The sequence below is a fragment of the Drosophila virilis genome, chromosome 5, assembly GCF_030788295.1.
Source record: "Drosophila virilis strain 15010-1051.87 chromosome 5, Dvir_AGI_RSII-ME, whole genome shotgun sequence".
NCBI classification, from domain to species: domain Eukaryota; kingdom Metazoa; phylum Arthropoda; class Insecta; order Diptera; family Drosophilidae; genus Drosophila; species Drosophila virilis.
Genome location: NC_091547.1, coordinates 6,849,726 through 6,866,212, shown reverse-complemented (window position 1 = coordinate 6,866,212; position 16,487 = coordinate 6,849,726). Strand labels below are relative to the sequence as shown.

Sequence of the window (16,487 nt, the reverse complement as noted above, 5' to 3'; positions counted from 1 at the left end):
AGCTCAGCGCACCCTGCTCGTTATGCGCATGCGGCGAAATGATTGTTCGCAAGTCGCGCTCAAAGCTCAGCTCGTTCTCTCTCGTACTTTTTCTTCCCCGCGCGTGTGGGTGGTGGTTGCCCAGCAAGGGGTTGCGGTCTGTTTGAGTTGTGTCCGTGTGTGAGTGAATGGTTCTTCTCTACCACATGTTGTTATTGTTGTTGTTATTATTGTGTTTGTAATAATGCAGCAGCAGCAGCAGCAGCAGCAACAGCAGCAGCAGGCGGCGTTTTAGCGGCAGGAATGTGCACTTTGTTCATGTTGTTTGTGCTTTGTTATTGTAGCTACTGCAAATTGCCTCGTAGCGTTTAAGTCGAATTATGAAACTCGGTGCAAGCAGGCACCGCAACACCCCTGCACTCCACAGCAACCCTGCACACAACAGAAGCACCCATGCAAAACGTCAGGAACGGGATTGCGCCTAAGGGAAAATACCTGTATTTTAATTAATATTGATTGAACTTGTTTGAGCGGGACAGGTGTGTTTTAATTCAATTGCGTTTAATTTATTTCGAAAATTTGATATGGTCAAATAAAATTATTGACTACAAAATATGGATATAGAGTAGACAAGTGGACAAGTCTTAGCGATATTTTATAACATATAGAATTAAGGGAAAATCTTCATTCACTTCAGCTAATTGGGAAACTCTATTAAGTAGTTACAATTGAAACAAGTGAAAATCACACCTGGACTGAAAATGTCAAGTTTCTAATCCAGCCAAGTGGCTAGTATATTTTTTTCGTACCTGTTTAAATGAGGCTGTTTGATTAGAGGAAAAAGAAAATTAAGCTTTCTATCTATTCATAAAACAAAAAATTGTTTAAGTTTACGCTAAGGACTTCAAAAATAATAGAGAAAAGACTAGGGTTTTCCCATTATATAATTAATATATAATGAATTACTGTTATGCAAGTTGAAAGTCGTATAATTGCCGAGTTATATCGAGTTTTTTAATATATTTCACCCAGCGGTATTTACAACCGCCATTAATTAAAAATAACGGAAACTTTCTGCCACTTACCCTGAACTTGGTATTTTTAGTATTTTAAAATATTTATCGATTGGCAAGGTATCGTGCAACCACCACAGTAAAAACAGCTGTTCAGCAAGATAGCGTACAACAATTATCGTCCGGTCACAACAAATTCTTGCAACAAGAAAGGAAACATTCTCTGATACCAAAATAATTTACATTTGAGCACAGCACAGCATAGATTCTGGAAATTAAATAGGTCTCCGTTGACATTGTAAATATGCCTGCATTCGCATTGTGACAGCAACAGCAGCAAGGCGCAATTAAATATTGGGACGAGCTAAAACTCATTGGAACTGCTGCAAGATGTCCACCGAGGAGTACGTGTGGCGCGACCACGTTGTCCAGAAATTGCGTGAGCGAGACCGCAAGGAGTGTGAAACCTTCAAGGAGATCATAGTGCAAAGTGAGAAACATACGTATACAAATATGGTGTAGCTAGAGCAGGTTCTGACTGCGCCCAGATCTTAATTTGCGTCTTATACTTATTAACACCTTTTCTCTTTGCAATCATAGACAACCGGCTTATAGATCACGTTGCGCAGCTCAAATCGGACAACCTGAAATTGTCTGTGGAGAACGAGCAACTGCGAAATGCTGTGTCAACAGGTGGCACCGGCCCCAATGTAGCCATAGCTACGCTGGAAAAGAAGCTGCTAGCGCAACAAGAGGAACTTACGGACCTGCACAAGCGGAAGGGTGAACACTCCCAAATGATTGTCGATTTAAATCTGAAAGTGGAACAGCAAAAGGAGCTTATTGCCGAACGGGAGCACAGGTGAGCGTAGAATACCTATCGATGTGTCGATTTGACTCAGCCCTGCTGTATTTTCAGTCTCTACGAACAACAAACTGCCAACAATCGCTTACGGGCTGAGGTGCAGCTGCTACACTCCAGCTTAGAAGAACTTAAGAAACTGAATACAACATTGCTTGATGAGCACACGGCGCTTCAACTGGCGTTCAGTTCCCTCGAGGATAAGATGCGCAACGTACAGGTCAGTAGATCTATGGTCATTCCAGGTACGTCTGACTAAAAGGTGTCATCTTGGTAGCATTGCTAACAAATTCTATCAATTATTGTTCATAACATTTTAGTATTGTAAGCTTTCAAAAATTGTAACCTTTTCCAAATTATCTCATATTATAAATTGTATGTCATTATTATTGCCTAATCGCTATTTGAAGTAATTTGGTAAGTAGTTAATATATCTTTGTATATTATAGCACAGAATATGTGTGTGGTTCAAATAGTCAGATATTTTTAAATAGTTAAGTTAATTATGTACTCATCCAATCCACAAAAAATTCGACTAAATTTGAAATGGATAAACAAGACATGCTCTGCTCAATAATATATTCCGTTTATATAGTCTTGTCCGTCTGTCTGTGAAGATGTGTTTTGCTATTTTGATCGACTTTTCTTATTTAATCGTATATGCAGCGAGGCATTATGTGATAGAAAGAGTCGAATTGATTTACTTAATAATAACAATAATATTTCCATTCAACTTGTTCGTTTGATCTCATTTATATACAGATTCCTTTACCAGGCCATATACAGCTGTATTCCAAGCGAAAAATTATATATAATTATTTGTTATAATGTTCCATATCTTCTCTTGACTTACAGGATGAAAATCGCTACTTGTTGGAAAGATTAATGCGCTATAGGGCCAAAGATGCCGATAAACTGAATGAGGAAAACGAAAGTATCATAAGGTAATCAATTAGTAAAGAATGGTTTTTATTATACATTGCACTATATTCATATTTCAATTACCGGATCGTGCTTTTGATATAGTAAACATATCATTTTTATGGAAATGTTGATAAGTATTGGACAAAACTTTGAATATACGTAGTTTTGGTGCGCATGGGTTTCATGTCAAATCAGTTCTCATATTAAGAAGTCTACGAATTTGTATTTTATAGGGTTGTCTATAAAGTATTATATACAAGATCAAGAGTTTTCAAAGTTGTCTTCTTAAGTGCTTATCAAAAAGTTATCATCACATCGAAGACAATCTAGGCTCTCACAGCTCTGAATTTTGGGGGACAGTTTTGTATCCACATCTATTTTTCTTATATTATCGAAAAAACGAACTCTAGATTGATGGCAGATTGAAATAACTTAGTAGAACTTCGACAATTCAATAATTCGCAAGCTTGTTCATTGGATCATTTAATTAATTAAACACATTGCTTTATTCAAGGTAAATAATGCTGATTTGTCTCAACAGACGGGCATTCTCGAATTTAATGATTTGTTTTTCTTGTTTTGCTTTTATATGGTTCAACATAAAATATGTAACCGATTTCAAAAATATCTAGAAAAAGACTGCCGTCAATTTTCAGAAAACGTTCGGCAAAACTGAAACGTGACCTGGAAGACGCCGTTCGTGAACCCAATTCGGCAATAAACCAGATAGTTCCTGCGACCGGCAGCACCCCACTGCATCGTAACTCGAGTCCAGCCCAGTTTAGCGGGACTACTGTGAGTGACGAGGAAATCGATGAGGGCCTTATAAACGGCGCCATGGAAGCCTTGGGACTCAATGATGAGGAATATATCAGTGCAAGATTCACAGCCGGTGAAATTGGCCATGATTTAGCACGGATCGGCACGAATATGTCCATGGAAACACTTAAGGCGGCAGGCTATCTGGGCCAGCCCAATCCGACCAAAATACTGATGAAGTTTGAAGCCCACGAGAACGAGTCGCATGCAGTACGCTGGAGTCCGGTAGAGCGCATGGTAGCTACGGGCGGCGCCGATAGAAAAGTCAAGCTATGGGATATCGGCAAAAGTAATTACTGTGCTGCAGACGCAAAGCTGTTCGTTTTTTTTTAACTGTATACAATTCTAATTAGGTTCTACGGAGCCCCGTGCTGTGCTTAGTGGGAGTAGTGCCGGGATTAACTCTGTCGATTTTGACTCGACCGGCGCTTACATTCTGGGTACATCAAACGATTATGGCGCTCGAGTATGGACTGTAATGGATAACCGGTTAAGGGTGAGTGGTAGTTAGGAATATAATTAAAACAAAAATGGAAAAACAAAAACTATTTGAGCAAGGCAAAGGCATAACTATGGGTAATTCTCATTGCCGACGAATAATGTGCCTGTTCTTATCTTTATCTAAATACAACTGGAAAATACTATGATATACAAAACTGCATTCTAAACGAATTCATCTAATATATATATATCTTACTGTATACTGAAGAGTCGCTATTATATATTATACCCTGTTTCGAGATTTTCGTACAGATTAATTAATTCTTAGAAAGAGCTAAAAACTTGTTGATAAAATTATCAGCAAGTGTTTATCAAACTTGTCTAGCCTTTTATTGCAATACTTGTTTACTTGTTTTCCCTTTAACTAATATTCAAATCAAGTGATAGTGCTCTAAGCTATTTAGTGTGCCCGACTAGAACACACCCTGTTCAAATTCGAAACATTCGACATATTTTTATAATATTTCTTTCGTAGAATTGCAAGCTTCTTGTATGAATATTAATGATGGAATTATTTAATTTTATTTAACTTATATATACGAATTTAATTAAAACAGTTATTAAACAAATCAGAAAAATTGACAAGTGCATTAGAAAACAGTCATCTATTTTTCCAAAATTAATAAATTAATATCGTTTGTTATTGCTACTAAGTATTAACTACTTTTATATTAATGTTTTGCAAAATTTGACACTAAGCAAATTGTTAAATTTCGAAATATCACTTGTTTATAATTTTAATTTGTTCACTTAAATTAAGCTACGCGTTCCTACGTTTTCATATCTAAAATATTGCATCATGTTGTTGCACCGACTCCAAGATTTCTCACAATTCTAAAAAGGCCCCAATTACATACTAACTACTACCATCGTTCGGGCTCCCAGGCTGGGGCCCGGCTGCCAAAGTGGGTATATCGAGTCCGCTCGCTGGGTGGGTTATCAGTTTATTTATCAAATGTGATATTGTTGCAGTTATTGCCCCGGTATTTTGTTGCCGCATTCGGAAAATGATTAACATATGGCTGGTGAACCTGTCGTTGACGGTATAAAAATGACCAAATGGCAATAACAATGAACTGGGCCACAAAAAACACGGTGGCAGCCACAATAAAGCCTGCAACAAAACACATATAAATCAATAAATACCTTTGATCCGGTATTCCCTTATACGTACCGATGCCATCAAAGCATAAACCAGGCATTGTGTCGTTGACAAAGAGCACATTGTCATAATTATCGTAGTCCTTGGCCCTATTTGTCTGCTGCTCCTGTTGCTGCTTCTTAGCGAAGCCAAATTTATCGGTTATCTGAATCGATTGCACCAGAAGCAAATCCTCCTGGCTGGGCTTGTTCTTGACCATGCCAGCCTTAGCCTCGCGACTTGTGCGCCACAACAGATGCTGCTGGTGACCCACAACATTTGCTATAAGTGTACAAATTGGAACTCTTCAGACTTGATTGGTTTATAGGATATAGAAGATATAGGTATAGGAAAGATTGAATATATATTCTTGTTTATCATTTGCTTCACCAACTCTTCCCATATTCAAAATATCGATATATGTCGTTTTAGACGCATAACTCTTAAAAATCAACTATGCAATAGCACATGCTTACATTCTGCATAAGTCTCGCGCCTCCGCCGGCGTCCATAAGAGACTTGTGTCCTAAACTCCGCCGTAATGTCGTCCTGGTCGCATTGCACCGGCTCACAGCTGGGCATACAGGGCGTTACCAAAGCACGGAACTGTACCACATCACTCGATGGGAACTTGAAGGCATCGAAATTCGAAAATAGAATTTTGCCCGACAATGCACTTTTGTAGATAGGCCCCATGATGAGGTGATCTGTGGGGCAGCCTTGTGAGTCTATAAGCGTTATCTCTGCGTTATCAGCGCCATCCATCGCCACAAGTTCACGTACGAATATTTCATAGGGGCTCTGTGGGTCGGCTATTTCAAAGTTGAGTGCTAGCTGATCGCCCACCTCGGCGGAGCGCATCATGTCGGAGCCATCTCTGGATGTGATTCTCATCAGAACATTGGGCGAATCGACAATAACCTCCTCGGAGAGCGCTGTCTCCACATCGCCCTTCACGCCCAGGTCAACATCATTTGTCACCGACTTGTTGGTCAGATCATATTGGCAGGTAACTGCCAGGCCCAGATCTGAAGACGTGACTATGGTGTCGTGGTGCTGAATGACCACATCGTTCATGTAGCGACCCGAGCCACTTTGACGCACATTGCACTCGAGATTCTGGTAGCCCATGCGTATCTCAAAGTCCAACGAACCGCTCACGTCCACGGCACAAGATTTGGGCGCGCCCTTGGCATAGACCTTGCCGTCGAAGAGCTTAGATGTGCGTATGCGAGCGACCATGTCTCCTGCGCCGCACTCGATGGTCACATTATAACAGGATGACAGCTCATAGGTAGACGCCTCTGGCACCTCCAAATAGGGATCTTGCACATCCGAAAGCGTTGCTCGACTGTGGTGCGAGAGGCGGCAGACCATGTCGCCAGTGTCTCCGTAATCATACGAATGGCATCTGAAACGCCAAGAGTTTTGTTAAATGCTCTCTCAACAAATGATTCTAATTATGCATTGATTGTCCTCTTTCTAACCTGTACGGCGAATTAAGACACAGATCGCGGCACTCGTCAACGCTGCCAATATCTTGATATACCGAGTCCACAGTTTTCAGTATTCTGCCCGGCAAACGCTTGAATTCGCATAGCTTATTCGGCTCCTCCGCACAATTGTTTTCCAAATATTCTGTGCCGACATGTGCCTGGAACGAGTTCGAACCCGCCAATGTAAAGCGGTCCATTTCGGCTAGCTCACATGTTTTGGATTCGCGATAATAGTTTGCCGACCTGCAAGAAAATTTGAACAAAATATGAAATAAATATTTGACTAGATATCTATATTTTTCTTGTCACAATAAAAACAAGAACCTAATTCTGCCCGCCAGTTTCTTCTTCTAATAATTTAACTAGTCGCAATAGAAACCCTCTCTCTAACTTGATTCACCTGCATATGAATTCAGTTTCGCCGAGACACAACTCGAGGCAATCACGACGAGATGTGACCGAAATGACCCGTTTAGCATGTCCATCCAGTCTGTAGTTTTGGACTCGATCAATACACCAAGCTCTGGCACACGGGCGCACTCCCAAGCAGGTTTTTTGTGCATATATCGTAAAAACTGGAAATTGTGATTTTGTTAGGGCACCTACCAAAAAAAAAAAAAAATGGAACCATTAATGAACCTCATTAAACTGATTTACGAGTTAAACACAAATATAAATGTAACTTTCAAATAAAAACTTGAACTTTTTGGCCTTAACTTACCCGGCAAAATATCAGCATTAGATGAGAATAGAACACAAAGTCCTGTCTCATAGTTGACGGCCTGACATGTTTCATTGTTCTGACAAGATTCTAAACAGTCTGTGAGCATCAAAGTGCCGGGTAATGAGTCCAGCAGTCTTCCCGGCGCTGAGAAAACATAACTGTAAATGATATTCAATTACAATGATAATAAGTCATAATGAATAAATCATATATGCTGCCCTAAAGATCGTGAACACTTAAGAAAAGTAGCTGTTATTATGCAGAAGAAATAAAAGCTAACTTCGGCTAGCCGAAGACTAAATACACTTAGTAAAAATAAACCATATGTGCAATCGATGGTTCCTATATAATAAAGTTGTAGGATTTGGATGAGGCTGTATCTGATTTAAGTGTGGATTCTGATTAGGATTACATAGGATATAGTTATAAACTGTCTAACTTTTTATATAACGTTGGCATTTGAGATTTGAACCAGCAACCTTCTTGTTCATGGTTCACAACAGAAAATAATCTTCATAATCCAATAGAATGCAATATATATGTTTTTGTATATTTAAGATGCATTAAAAATTACCTTACCCCGTAATAATTTCAAAGCCCAGCAAATCTGGGTCACATTCCTCAACCGAATTGTGATCGTTTGAATGGGTGGCTGGCAAAATGCGCTCAAAGACAATGTCCTCATCGATGTGGGGCTGATGTGTCTGTTCGCTGGATAAGGGCATTTGTGCGTCTGCCTGGCTGGCATCTATCGGTAGAAAATGACCAGTGTCATGGTTAATCGCGGCATTATCGGGCCGAGTTAGCCGCAGCTACTGTATTGCAGGTATTTACCGTCAACCAATTTGGTCTTTGTTGCCGCAGCCCCTCGCTGCCCCGTGGCATTGGCCACGTACAATGATTGATCATTCTTCTGGCTGGGATCAGCTGCCTTGCTGTCGGTACTCTTTGTTTTGTCACTTTCAGGCATTGATGCTGCTTGTTGTTGTGGTGGTGGTGGTGCCAGTTGAATGACGACTGGCACCAGGTCCGCCAAATTGTCCCTGCCTCCAGCTGGCTGCAGTGTTGCGGCCGCATCTCCTGGCTGTGGACACAGGCAGGCGAGGAGGAGCAACAGTAGGAGAAGGAGTGAGTGCGTTTCCCTCATGCTGCGTAATGGTTTTATGCTGCTTTTCATTGGAAATATTTTCCTCGATATGCGTGGACTGCGCACGTTGTCTATTTTTGAGCTCCTCGTAGCCGGCACGCTGGAAAACGTTAAGAAAAACAATAGCAAAGGTATTAATTTAATTATGTTTTCGTGCCAGCTTCACGAGGTGTCGTTTAGTCCGTTCAATTGCTCTGGCGCCCTGCCAGGGCAGATACCATTATGCCCATCTAATTGTATGTAAGTAGTTGTTGTTAATAAGCCTAATAGGCTTATTATGGTCTAATGACCTTTGCGTTTATCTATCTATCTATCAGACAACCCAGAGGCTCTTTTTCTCTTACAATAAAATCTTTAGAAAAACAATCTTTGTTATTTTAAATTAGAGTTGGGCATGCCCAAAGGCAACTCCAAGCCTTCCAATAGCTTAAGTACTATTAATAGTTAACAAGTTAGACACCCTGAATCGAGTTAAAAGCATTCTACCTTTTGTTCTATGCACACATGCATACATACATACATACATACATACATACACATTTATGCACGAACGCGCGCCGCAAACTGTGCACCTTATGCAGTGACTGTGCTTCTTCTTCTTCTTTTCTTTGCCGCACTCTATGTATGGGAAATGCATTCTTGGCTAACTTCGGTCTTTATAGTCCGATCCTTATGCCGTTTTATGGTCTTAAATATAGCATGCTAAAGTGTGTATATACCCAAGTGCAAGTTTTAACTTAACAAAAGAGTTTTTTCTTCTATATCTAGAGGGATTGAGGCGAGGTATCCCTAAACTAAAGCATTCTTAAGTTCCAGATATGATCAAGAAATGAAGATGCATATCAACTTTAAGATATATATGGTCAGAAAAACAAGAATTATTGTAGGCTCGACAACTAGCTTTACTTCTACTCGAGCAACTGCCCTTTGACGGTTTCTATAATGTTTTCTTAGTAAGAAATGCTTTAATATTGATTTAAGTCCAACCCATTGTTAACTTGGCAAACAATCCCAATGATGAGACGCTACAGTTAAGAAGAAGAAAAAATAAAACACTGCCAACTAACGAGGCTACTGAACTCTTTAGTTGACATCTATGGAATGACACAAACATCTTGAATGCAACATTGACGAGTGACATCTGCTGATTGACAGTTTTCGACGTAGACCAACTTGTGGATTATACTTAGTATAAGTTTTAAAATGTGAACAGCAGAACAGAAGGAACTTTGTTTGTGTAGAATGAACAAATGGGATAATAGAGTAAAGTTATATATTCTTGATCAGGTGAGGCGATCTACCAACAGTCTTTCGATCAGGGTATAAAGGAGTCTATCTAACTATCTCTTAAAATCGATAACTATCGGCTTATTGTAGAATTAGAATTATATCGATTCAATCGAAAGTGAGCGATGCGAATTAATCCTTAAAGCAGGTGCACGATCTAGAAACTCTGTTCAGTTTGAATAACTATTTGAGAGTACCTTCCTTCCGGCGTGGCAATCAAAATGGAAATTATGGATTTAGCTGCATGTCGTAAACATGAGATGAAAGCAGACTACTTTAATATGTTAGTGGGTTTTTGTTACCGCTGCATTTCCCAGGCAAGATATTAGCATTTTAATTTATTTGCGTTTCCACACATGACCCTATGTAAATTAGTTACAGATTGTAAACAAAGGTAACAGACATTTCTGCATTATAACCCATTTTCAGACGAGACGGAAACAAAGTGTTGCCTGTGCAGCTAATATCTGGGATATATGCTTAAGAGTAATCGCGTTTGATACAAGAGAGAGTTATCTTTTGGTAGAGATTGGCTGTGAATTAAAGATACATAAATATATACGAATACGAATATAAGAATATATATATATTCTAGATGAAGGTTCTTTTAGCTGCATATGCAGAGTAAAAAAAAGTAAAGAGATTTATTACCAAATTATTTCCAGGAGAAATTTGGAGAAAATAGTTCTGCTGACTATTCTCGAGGTATATATATATGAAGAACCAGATTGATTGGGCGCAGGCGTCCTCCTTTGGTATGCATGTGCACATTGCGAGCAAATCAAATAAATTGTTAAATATGACAACAGGCTGAGAACAACCCGCATTGACTTGGCCTAAATAGCATCAAGGCAACTTAGGCCTGGCTAACAGCACCAGCAGCAGCAGCAGCAGCAGCAGCAGCATTTGGTGCTACACATTGCGAGCATGTGACTAAACATATAAGTACGATTTCTTCCTACTCTTTCTATGCATCTATCTGAAGTATCTGCTGCTGATGCTGCTGCGGCTGCGGCTGCGGCGGCTGCTGCACCACCTTTTCTAACTGGTATTTCTGGATTGACATTTAAACGGTTCTTTTTGCGCACATCTTGAGATAGTCCCGCTGTCCGCGGGCATTGAAATGAGCACATTGACTTAAGCTGCCTCCTCCTTATCATGCCGCGATTCCCGCGACAACTTCCAACTTGCTTCCACAACTCGGCTGAATTATTGCTATTGAATTAATGACAAGCGCGGAGATCACTCGAAACGGTTTCCAATACCAATACCAATACCAACATTTTGTTCGGCTGGTTATTTAATTGCCCAAAACGAAAAACATGCCCGATTGCATTTCTGCCACCGCGACCCAATTCCTTAATAAACCTTTTCTCAGCCTCAAAACTGTGCTCATTATCCGCCGGCCTTTTAATGGGCCTTTTCGGGCAGACGTAACCCAGTTTACTACAGCGCACCTGACTTGTGTGTAAAACACATCCTCATATCTCAACAGCCTAATTTGTTGCATCAAATTACATAAGCTATGTATTTTACTTTGCAAAACATAAACTAAAAAAGTTTTCGTTTTTAATAAGTAAAATGAAGTAGTAAACTCTAGTCCCATTAAATTGGCTTCCCACAATTGGATTTATTAAACCATATTTGGTAGATGTCAATTTTGGGTAGAGCTCAAATCTAGCCCGCAATTTCCAGATGAAAATATGCATAAGTATGCAATATTTTTACTAGAACGGGCATTTATAAGTAAAATAATGATTTGTTACATTGAAAATTTAATATTAATAATATGAAAATTAAGCTTAGATCCAAAATTAGGTTTCGAGCCACCAGAACCGAAAGAAGGCTGGCTCGAACCGTAACCCGAACTACCAGCAATTTTTCTTGTAGCTCGGATTAATATAGCTACAATTAATAATAATAATATTAGTATAACTACACTTACAACTACACACCTGAAAAACCTTAAACCTTGCTGGTTTTAGCAAACTTTTCATTTTTAAATCTTTATTTAGCTGCGAACCAGCGAAAAATAAAATCTAAATACTATTTCTAACTCTAAATGCATATCAAATTTCGGGACTCTTGCTTCTGAAATTCTCTTATTTTTGATTCATAAATAGCATATGCATTTTTAAATTTAGTTAATTAAATAAAGAAAAATACTAAATCTTCTCCTATGCCCGTCCCCCCATCTCTTTTGAATGTATGAAATGCATATATTTCAGAGAAAGTTCTTCAATTTGGGGTCACGGATAAATAGCGAATCGAATCTGCAACAACATAACTGTGAAGGTCAGTTGCAAAACTAGCCGAAAAAGAAAAATTTCCAATTTCGAAAATGAAAAGTGTAAAACCCTGTCACATAAGAATTTACGATTTTAGGTGCCCGGCTTATGCTATTGCATAAGTGCGACCTTCACGAAAGATCGAGTCAGACTTCCGCCTCTGCAGATGTCAAATAAACAATTCAATAATCCAAAAAGATACTTTTCCACCTGTTGCTCGCTCTTGTTGCACCTGACTGCAACTTCCTCTGACTGCTATAAATAAAACGCTTTTATCAATTTTATGTGCAACTAGTTGCCTTTTTAGCACTTAATTGAAATGTTCTCAATTACAATTTATAATTTCATTAATTGTTTATATATTTTAGACACAACCTACCTTTGCGACACTAAGTACCTTTCTGTCTCGTACATGATTTTTATATACTTATGTTTTTTAATTTAGATTTAACTGTATTTAGTTGACACCGACGCACAACACTTTAAATCATATTAGTTTCAATAAAAGAAGTTCGTGTACTGATCCAACTGCTGCACAATTGGAGGATGTACTTGATGACTGAAAGGTTGCCGCAGAACTAAAGACATTTGACCAATGTTATGTTCTTATATTTATAAGTTAAGAGGCCTTTCCTCGCTGCACTTAGACAGCGAACAGTTGCATGCTCATTCAGCATTCCATTCAAGATTGAAGCTGAACCTGGCACTAAGCTTAGTTTGAATGTGTGAAAATGTAAGAGAGGAAGTCTATGTTTAAATTCTGACAATACGTCAACCTGTGCCAAACTTCTAAGCCGAAGTCTCCACGTTGAGAGAAAAGAAGAGCGAATGAAAGAGCGCACAGAGAAGCCAACTATTAAACCTGTTGTCTTATTCTGGTTACCTGCCAGTCTACAAGTCTACAGAGCGTGCATTGACCGTTCAGCTTCAGTTGCCGGGTTGATAACATTCCCCTTTGTGCTCTTTCGGAGCTCGGTTAAGAGCAGTAGGAGCTGCGCATCACTTGCTATTGCCAAGAAAAACTTGGTCAGGGACATGAACAGGCTATTCTGGTTACCAATACCCACAACAATTTTATTTGCATTGATATATACATGCATGTCTGCTTGTACATATATTTATGTTTTGGCATGAAACGTGTTACGCACTAAAGTCGACCCCATAAAAAAAGAAAATATACATATGCCGATATATTTGATATGTGCACTGAACGAGAGGCTGCAAACTTTGTGATCGCTCATCTTGAAAGTTTTTAATACAATCTTTGAAAAAGTCTAAATTAAAGTCAAAATTCTTAGAGTTAAACAAACTTAGCCGCAAAGGTAAATGGCTTTTGGCCATGAATAGCTGCGTTCTTGATCCTAACCGTAACTTTCTTCCAGTACATTAAAGTGTTGCCACTCTTAACCCTTGTCCACCCAGTTTTTTATTTAGCTTCTTTTTTGGAGCAAACGCGAAGAACTCCAGAGACAGAACTGAACAGAACATAATTCAATAATTTGTTTGTTGTTGTCCATGGTTTGGGTTTACGACAACTTTAATTACATGCTGTTCTTGGTAAAACTTGGCCTCGCCGAGTAATTAGTAAGTGACTTTGAGCGTATTACGTACATCTTAGACGTCCCAAAATTTATTGCTCACATATTGTCAACGCGCTCAGTTTATATTGCCCCCGGCTGTAACTATGTAATTGCCTGCATATATTTGTTCTTTAACGGACTAACACTTATCTTCCATACGCTAAAGCACACACTGACGGGTCACAGTGGCAAGGTGATGGCCGCCAAATATGTCCAAGAGCCAATTAAAGTGGTTACCGGAAGTCACGACCGCACTTTAAAGATCTGGGACTTACGCAGCATTGCCTGCATTGAGACCAAGTTTGCCGGCTCCAGTTGCAATGATCTGTGCACAACGGATAGCCTCGGCTCGACAATAATTAGTGGCCATTATGATAAGAAGATCCGCTTCTGGGATATACGAACGGAAAAACAAGCTGACGATGTGCTTATGCCTGCCAAAATCACCTCGCTGGACTTATCAAAGGGTGAGAGTAGCTCAAACTATGATGAGACTAAGAAAAACTCATTGTTAATCTATAATCTTTTTTCCAACAGATTGCAATTATCTGATATGCTCTGTGCGAGATGATACAATAAAACTATTAGACTTACGCAAGAATCAAGTTATATCCACATTTTCGTAAGTTCAATTCAACTGTCGAACCGAATATAATAATACAAATAATATGCTTTCATATCACAGAAACGAGCATTTTAAGATCAGCTGTGATTTCGCTCGGGCAGCTTTTAATAATTGCGCTTCGAAGATCGCCTGCGGATCGGCAGACGGTGCAATATATATATGGAATGTGAACGGATTTCTCGAAACTACGCTCAAGGGCCACAGGTGTGTTGTACTCAAAACTAGGCAACAATCCGTAGATTCCGTAGTTACACACCTTTGTATTATTTGCCTTTATTTGCACTTTTTTGTCATGTTGTCAATCCTAACGCAACTAGTTCTGGTTCCGGTTTCTTTTGCAGCACGGCCGTGAATGCAGTCAGTTGGAGTCCAAACAGCAATTCGCTGGCGTCTGTGGGGAAGAGTAAAAGATGCATCATTTACTCCGACTCGTAGCCCAAACTGAAACTGCGAAACAAATGAATACATATAAGTATGTGACTAACACCAGACGCTTTCAGCTTTTTATCATTTAGCTACACTTACTTTTGTCAGGCATATAGTTCCGGATGCCTGTAACTGAGTATAGCAAGTCAGCCTTGGGTCATTGGCTACCACCTCCTTAAAATTATTATATATATTTTCATGTTATATTATATGTATCTTGAACCAGCTTTTTACCGATTCAAATTTTTATGTAATCAACTTTTTTACACACACACACACACACACACCCACACATATTTTGTATGAAATTCTTATTATAGAGTTAACTTTAGATGGTTACCCCTTTTTTATATGTATGTATGTTTTACTCTTTAAATATTTAGTTTTGAATTTTTGTGTATTTAGGTTTGAACGAATTTAGCAATTAATACATATGTTATTTCAAAACAAAATATTTATTTTATAAACACGTAACAATTATTTTTTAACTGATTAAAAAAAATGTAAAAAATATTTTTTAAATATGTAAATATGAAAATATAAACTACAAAAAATAATATATTTCGTTTCCCTTTTAGGGTGTATTATAATATTGTCATGAGATGTGTAACGCGTAGAAGGAGACATTCCTACACGAAGAGGTATATATATTCTAGATCAGCATTAGCAGCCGATTTGATATAGCCATGTACGTCTGTCCGTCTGCCTGTTTTAAAGCTCAGCTTTAAGGCTATCGTCCTTTAGCTTGTCATAGGTCCGACTTTCTGTTGTAGACATATATTGGAACCGGCCGGATCGGACTGACAAAGCTGTCATAGGACCGAAAAGTAGGTACCTGTACGTACCCAAGATACTCTTAATATCTCGTTTATTCATATATTGTTTCTATAAATATCTATTACATCTTAATTAAATCAAAATATTTGGCAAATTGAAATATTAAAGCGTAGAACAGAAAACTCTGACTTGGCCAAATGAAAGCGTTAGTTATAACACGCCTCATCTTTTCAGTCTGCCTTTCTTTGGCTAACAACATTCTTTTATCTAAAACGTAAGAGGCAACAATTTAAATCATCTGCTGTTGGCATGCAGCAGCATTTAAGCAGCCGCAAGAATGCCGAGTCATTATGGCATTAAAAATAATGTTGCCTTCATCGTTATAAATTTGAAGTGCTTAATACCCTGTGGTAGCCGTTAAAATTGGATAAATAGAGGGTATTGTAAAGTTGCACGCCGCCAGTACATATGTCCAGGCCGGGCGGATCGCACCAGTATATCATACGATGGCCGTCATGGGAACTTAAGGGCGACAACTTGCACGAAAGAAATGTTTATTCTTTAGATATCTTAAGAAAACTAGAATACTAATTGCTTAAAGATCATAGGATTTGCAAGATATTTTCAACAATTGAGCTCCATAGAACGTTGCCGTTTAACTGTCAAGGCAGAGCCGAACATAAATGCAATGTCAATGCTCCTTAGTGACATTTAAGTCATGAAGAGTTATCATAAAAATCACAACATTTTCAGCTAAGTTCGCTGGGATAGCCGACCAGAGGTAAGTATGTATTTTATAACAAAGCGTTGGGCATTAAATGAAAGCAACTAAGTCACTTGGTAGAGCTCTGTGTGTGTATAGACTAGTTGGCAAAGATCGTTTACCTTGGTACACTTG

General features: G+C 38.9%; 2 protein-coding genes across 5 annotated transcripts; one reads left to right on the top strand and one right to left on the bottom strand.

Annotated features, from left to right (window-relative positions):
- Nucleotides 1-1,157: 1,157 nt before the first annotated feature.
- Nucleotides 1,158-15,156, top strand: Atg16 (Autophagy-related 16). 4 transcript variants are annotated; one of them, XM_002050864.4, is made up of 11 exons: nt 1,158-1,482; nt 1,593-1,854; nt 1,912-2,074; nt 2,710-2,798; nt 3,435-3,886; nt 3,951-4,093; nt 13,928-14,228; nt 14,299-14,383; nt 14,447-14,590; nt 14,728-14,858; nt 14,921-15,156. In XM_002050864.4, exons 1-10 carry the CDS (start codon nt 1,383-1,385, stop codon nt 14,819-14,821), a joined length of 1,833 nt encoding a protein of 610 aa, XP_002050900.1. In that variant the 5' UTR covers nt 1,158-1,382; the 3' UTR covers nt 14,822-14,858; nt 14,921-15,156. The 4 variants fall into 4 exon arrangements, with proteins under 4 accessions (XP_002050900.1, XP_015030170.1, XP_070065819.1 ...); XM_015174684.3 differs by having other exon boundaries at nt 3,411-3,886; XM_070209718.1 differs by lacking the exons at nt 1,158-1,482; nt 1,593-1,854; nt 1,912-2,074 and adding an exon at nt 2,152-2,271 and having other exon boundaries at nt 14,921-15,049.
- LOC6626146 (uncharacterized) lies at nt 3,004-12,780 on the bottom strand. Its single transcript, XM_032436019.2, has 9 exons — nt 12,561-12,780; nt 8,294-8,706; nt 8,039-8,207; nt 7,457-7,617; nt 7,136-7,337; nt 6,727-6,978; nt 5,716-6,650; nt 5,273-5,521; nt 3,004-5,212 (listed from the first exon to the last, which is right to left on the bottom strand). Exons 1-9 carry the CDS (start codon nt 12,593-12,595, stop codon nt 5,043-5,045), a joined length of 2,586 nt encoding a protein of 861 aa, XP_032291910.2. The 5' UTR covers nt 12,596-12,780; the 3' UTR covers nt 3,004-5,042.
- Nucleotides 15,157-16,487: the final 1,331 nt, after the last annotated feature.

Bases quoted from the DNA above. Each gene is read 5' to 3' on its own strand.
- LOC6626146 (XM_032436019.2), bottom strand. From the start codon at position 12,595: ATGTACGAGACAGAAAGGTACTTAGTGTCGCAAAG. The intron at 8,208-8,293 runs GTAAATACCTGC...TTCTACCGATAG, and splicing joins AAAGACCAAATTGGTTGACG to ATGCCAGCCAGGCAGACGCA. The intron at 5,522-5,715 runs GTAAGCATGTGC...GTACACTTATAG, and splicing joins GCGCGAGACTTATGCAGAAT to CAAATGTTGTGGGTCACCAG.
- Atg16 (XM_015174684.3), top strand. From the start codon at position 1,383: ATGTCCACCGAGGAGTACGTGTGGCGCGACCACGTTGTCCAGAAATTG. The intron at 2,799-3,410 runs GTAATCAATTAG...AAAAATATCTAG, and splicing joins GAAAACGAAAGTATCATAAG to AAAAAGACTGCCGTCAATTT. The intron at 3,887-3,950 runs GTAATTACTGTG...AATTCTAATTAG, and splicing joins GCTATGGGATATCGGCAAAA to GTTCTACGGAGCCCCGTGCT.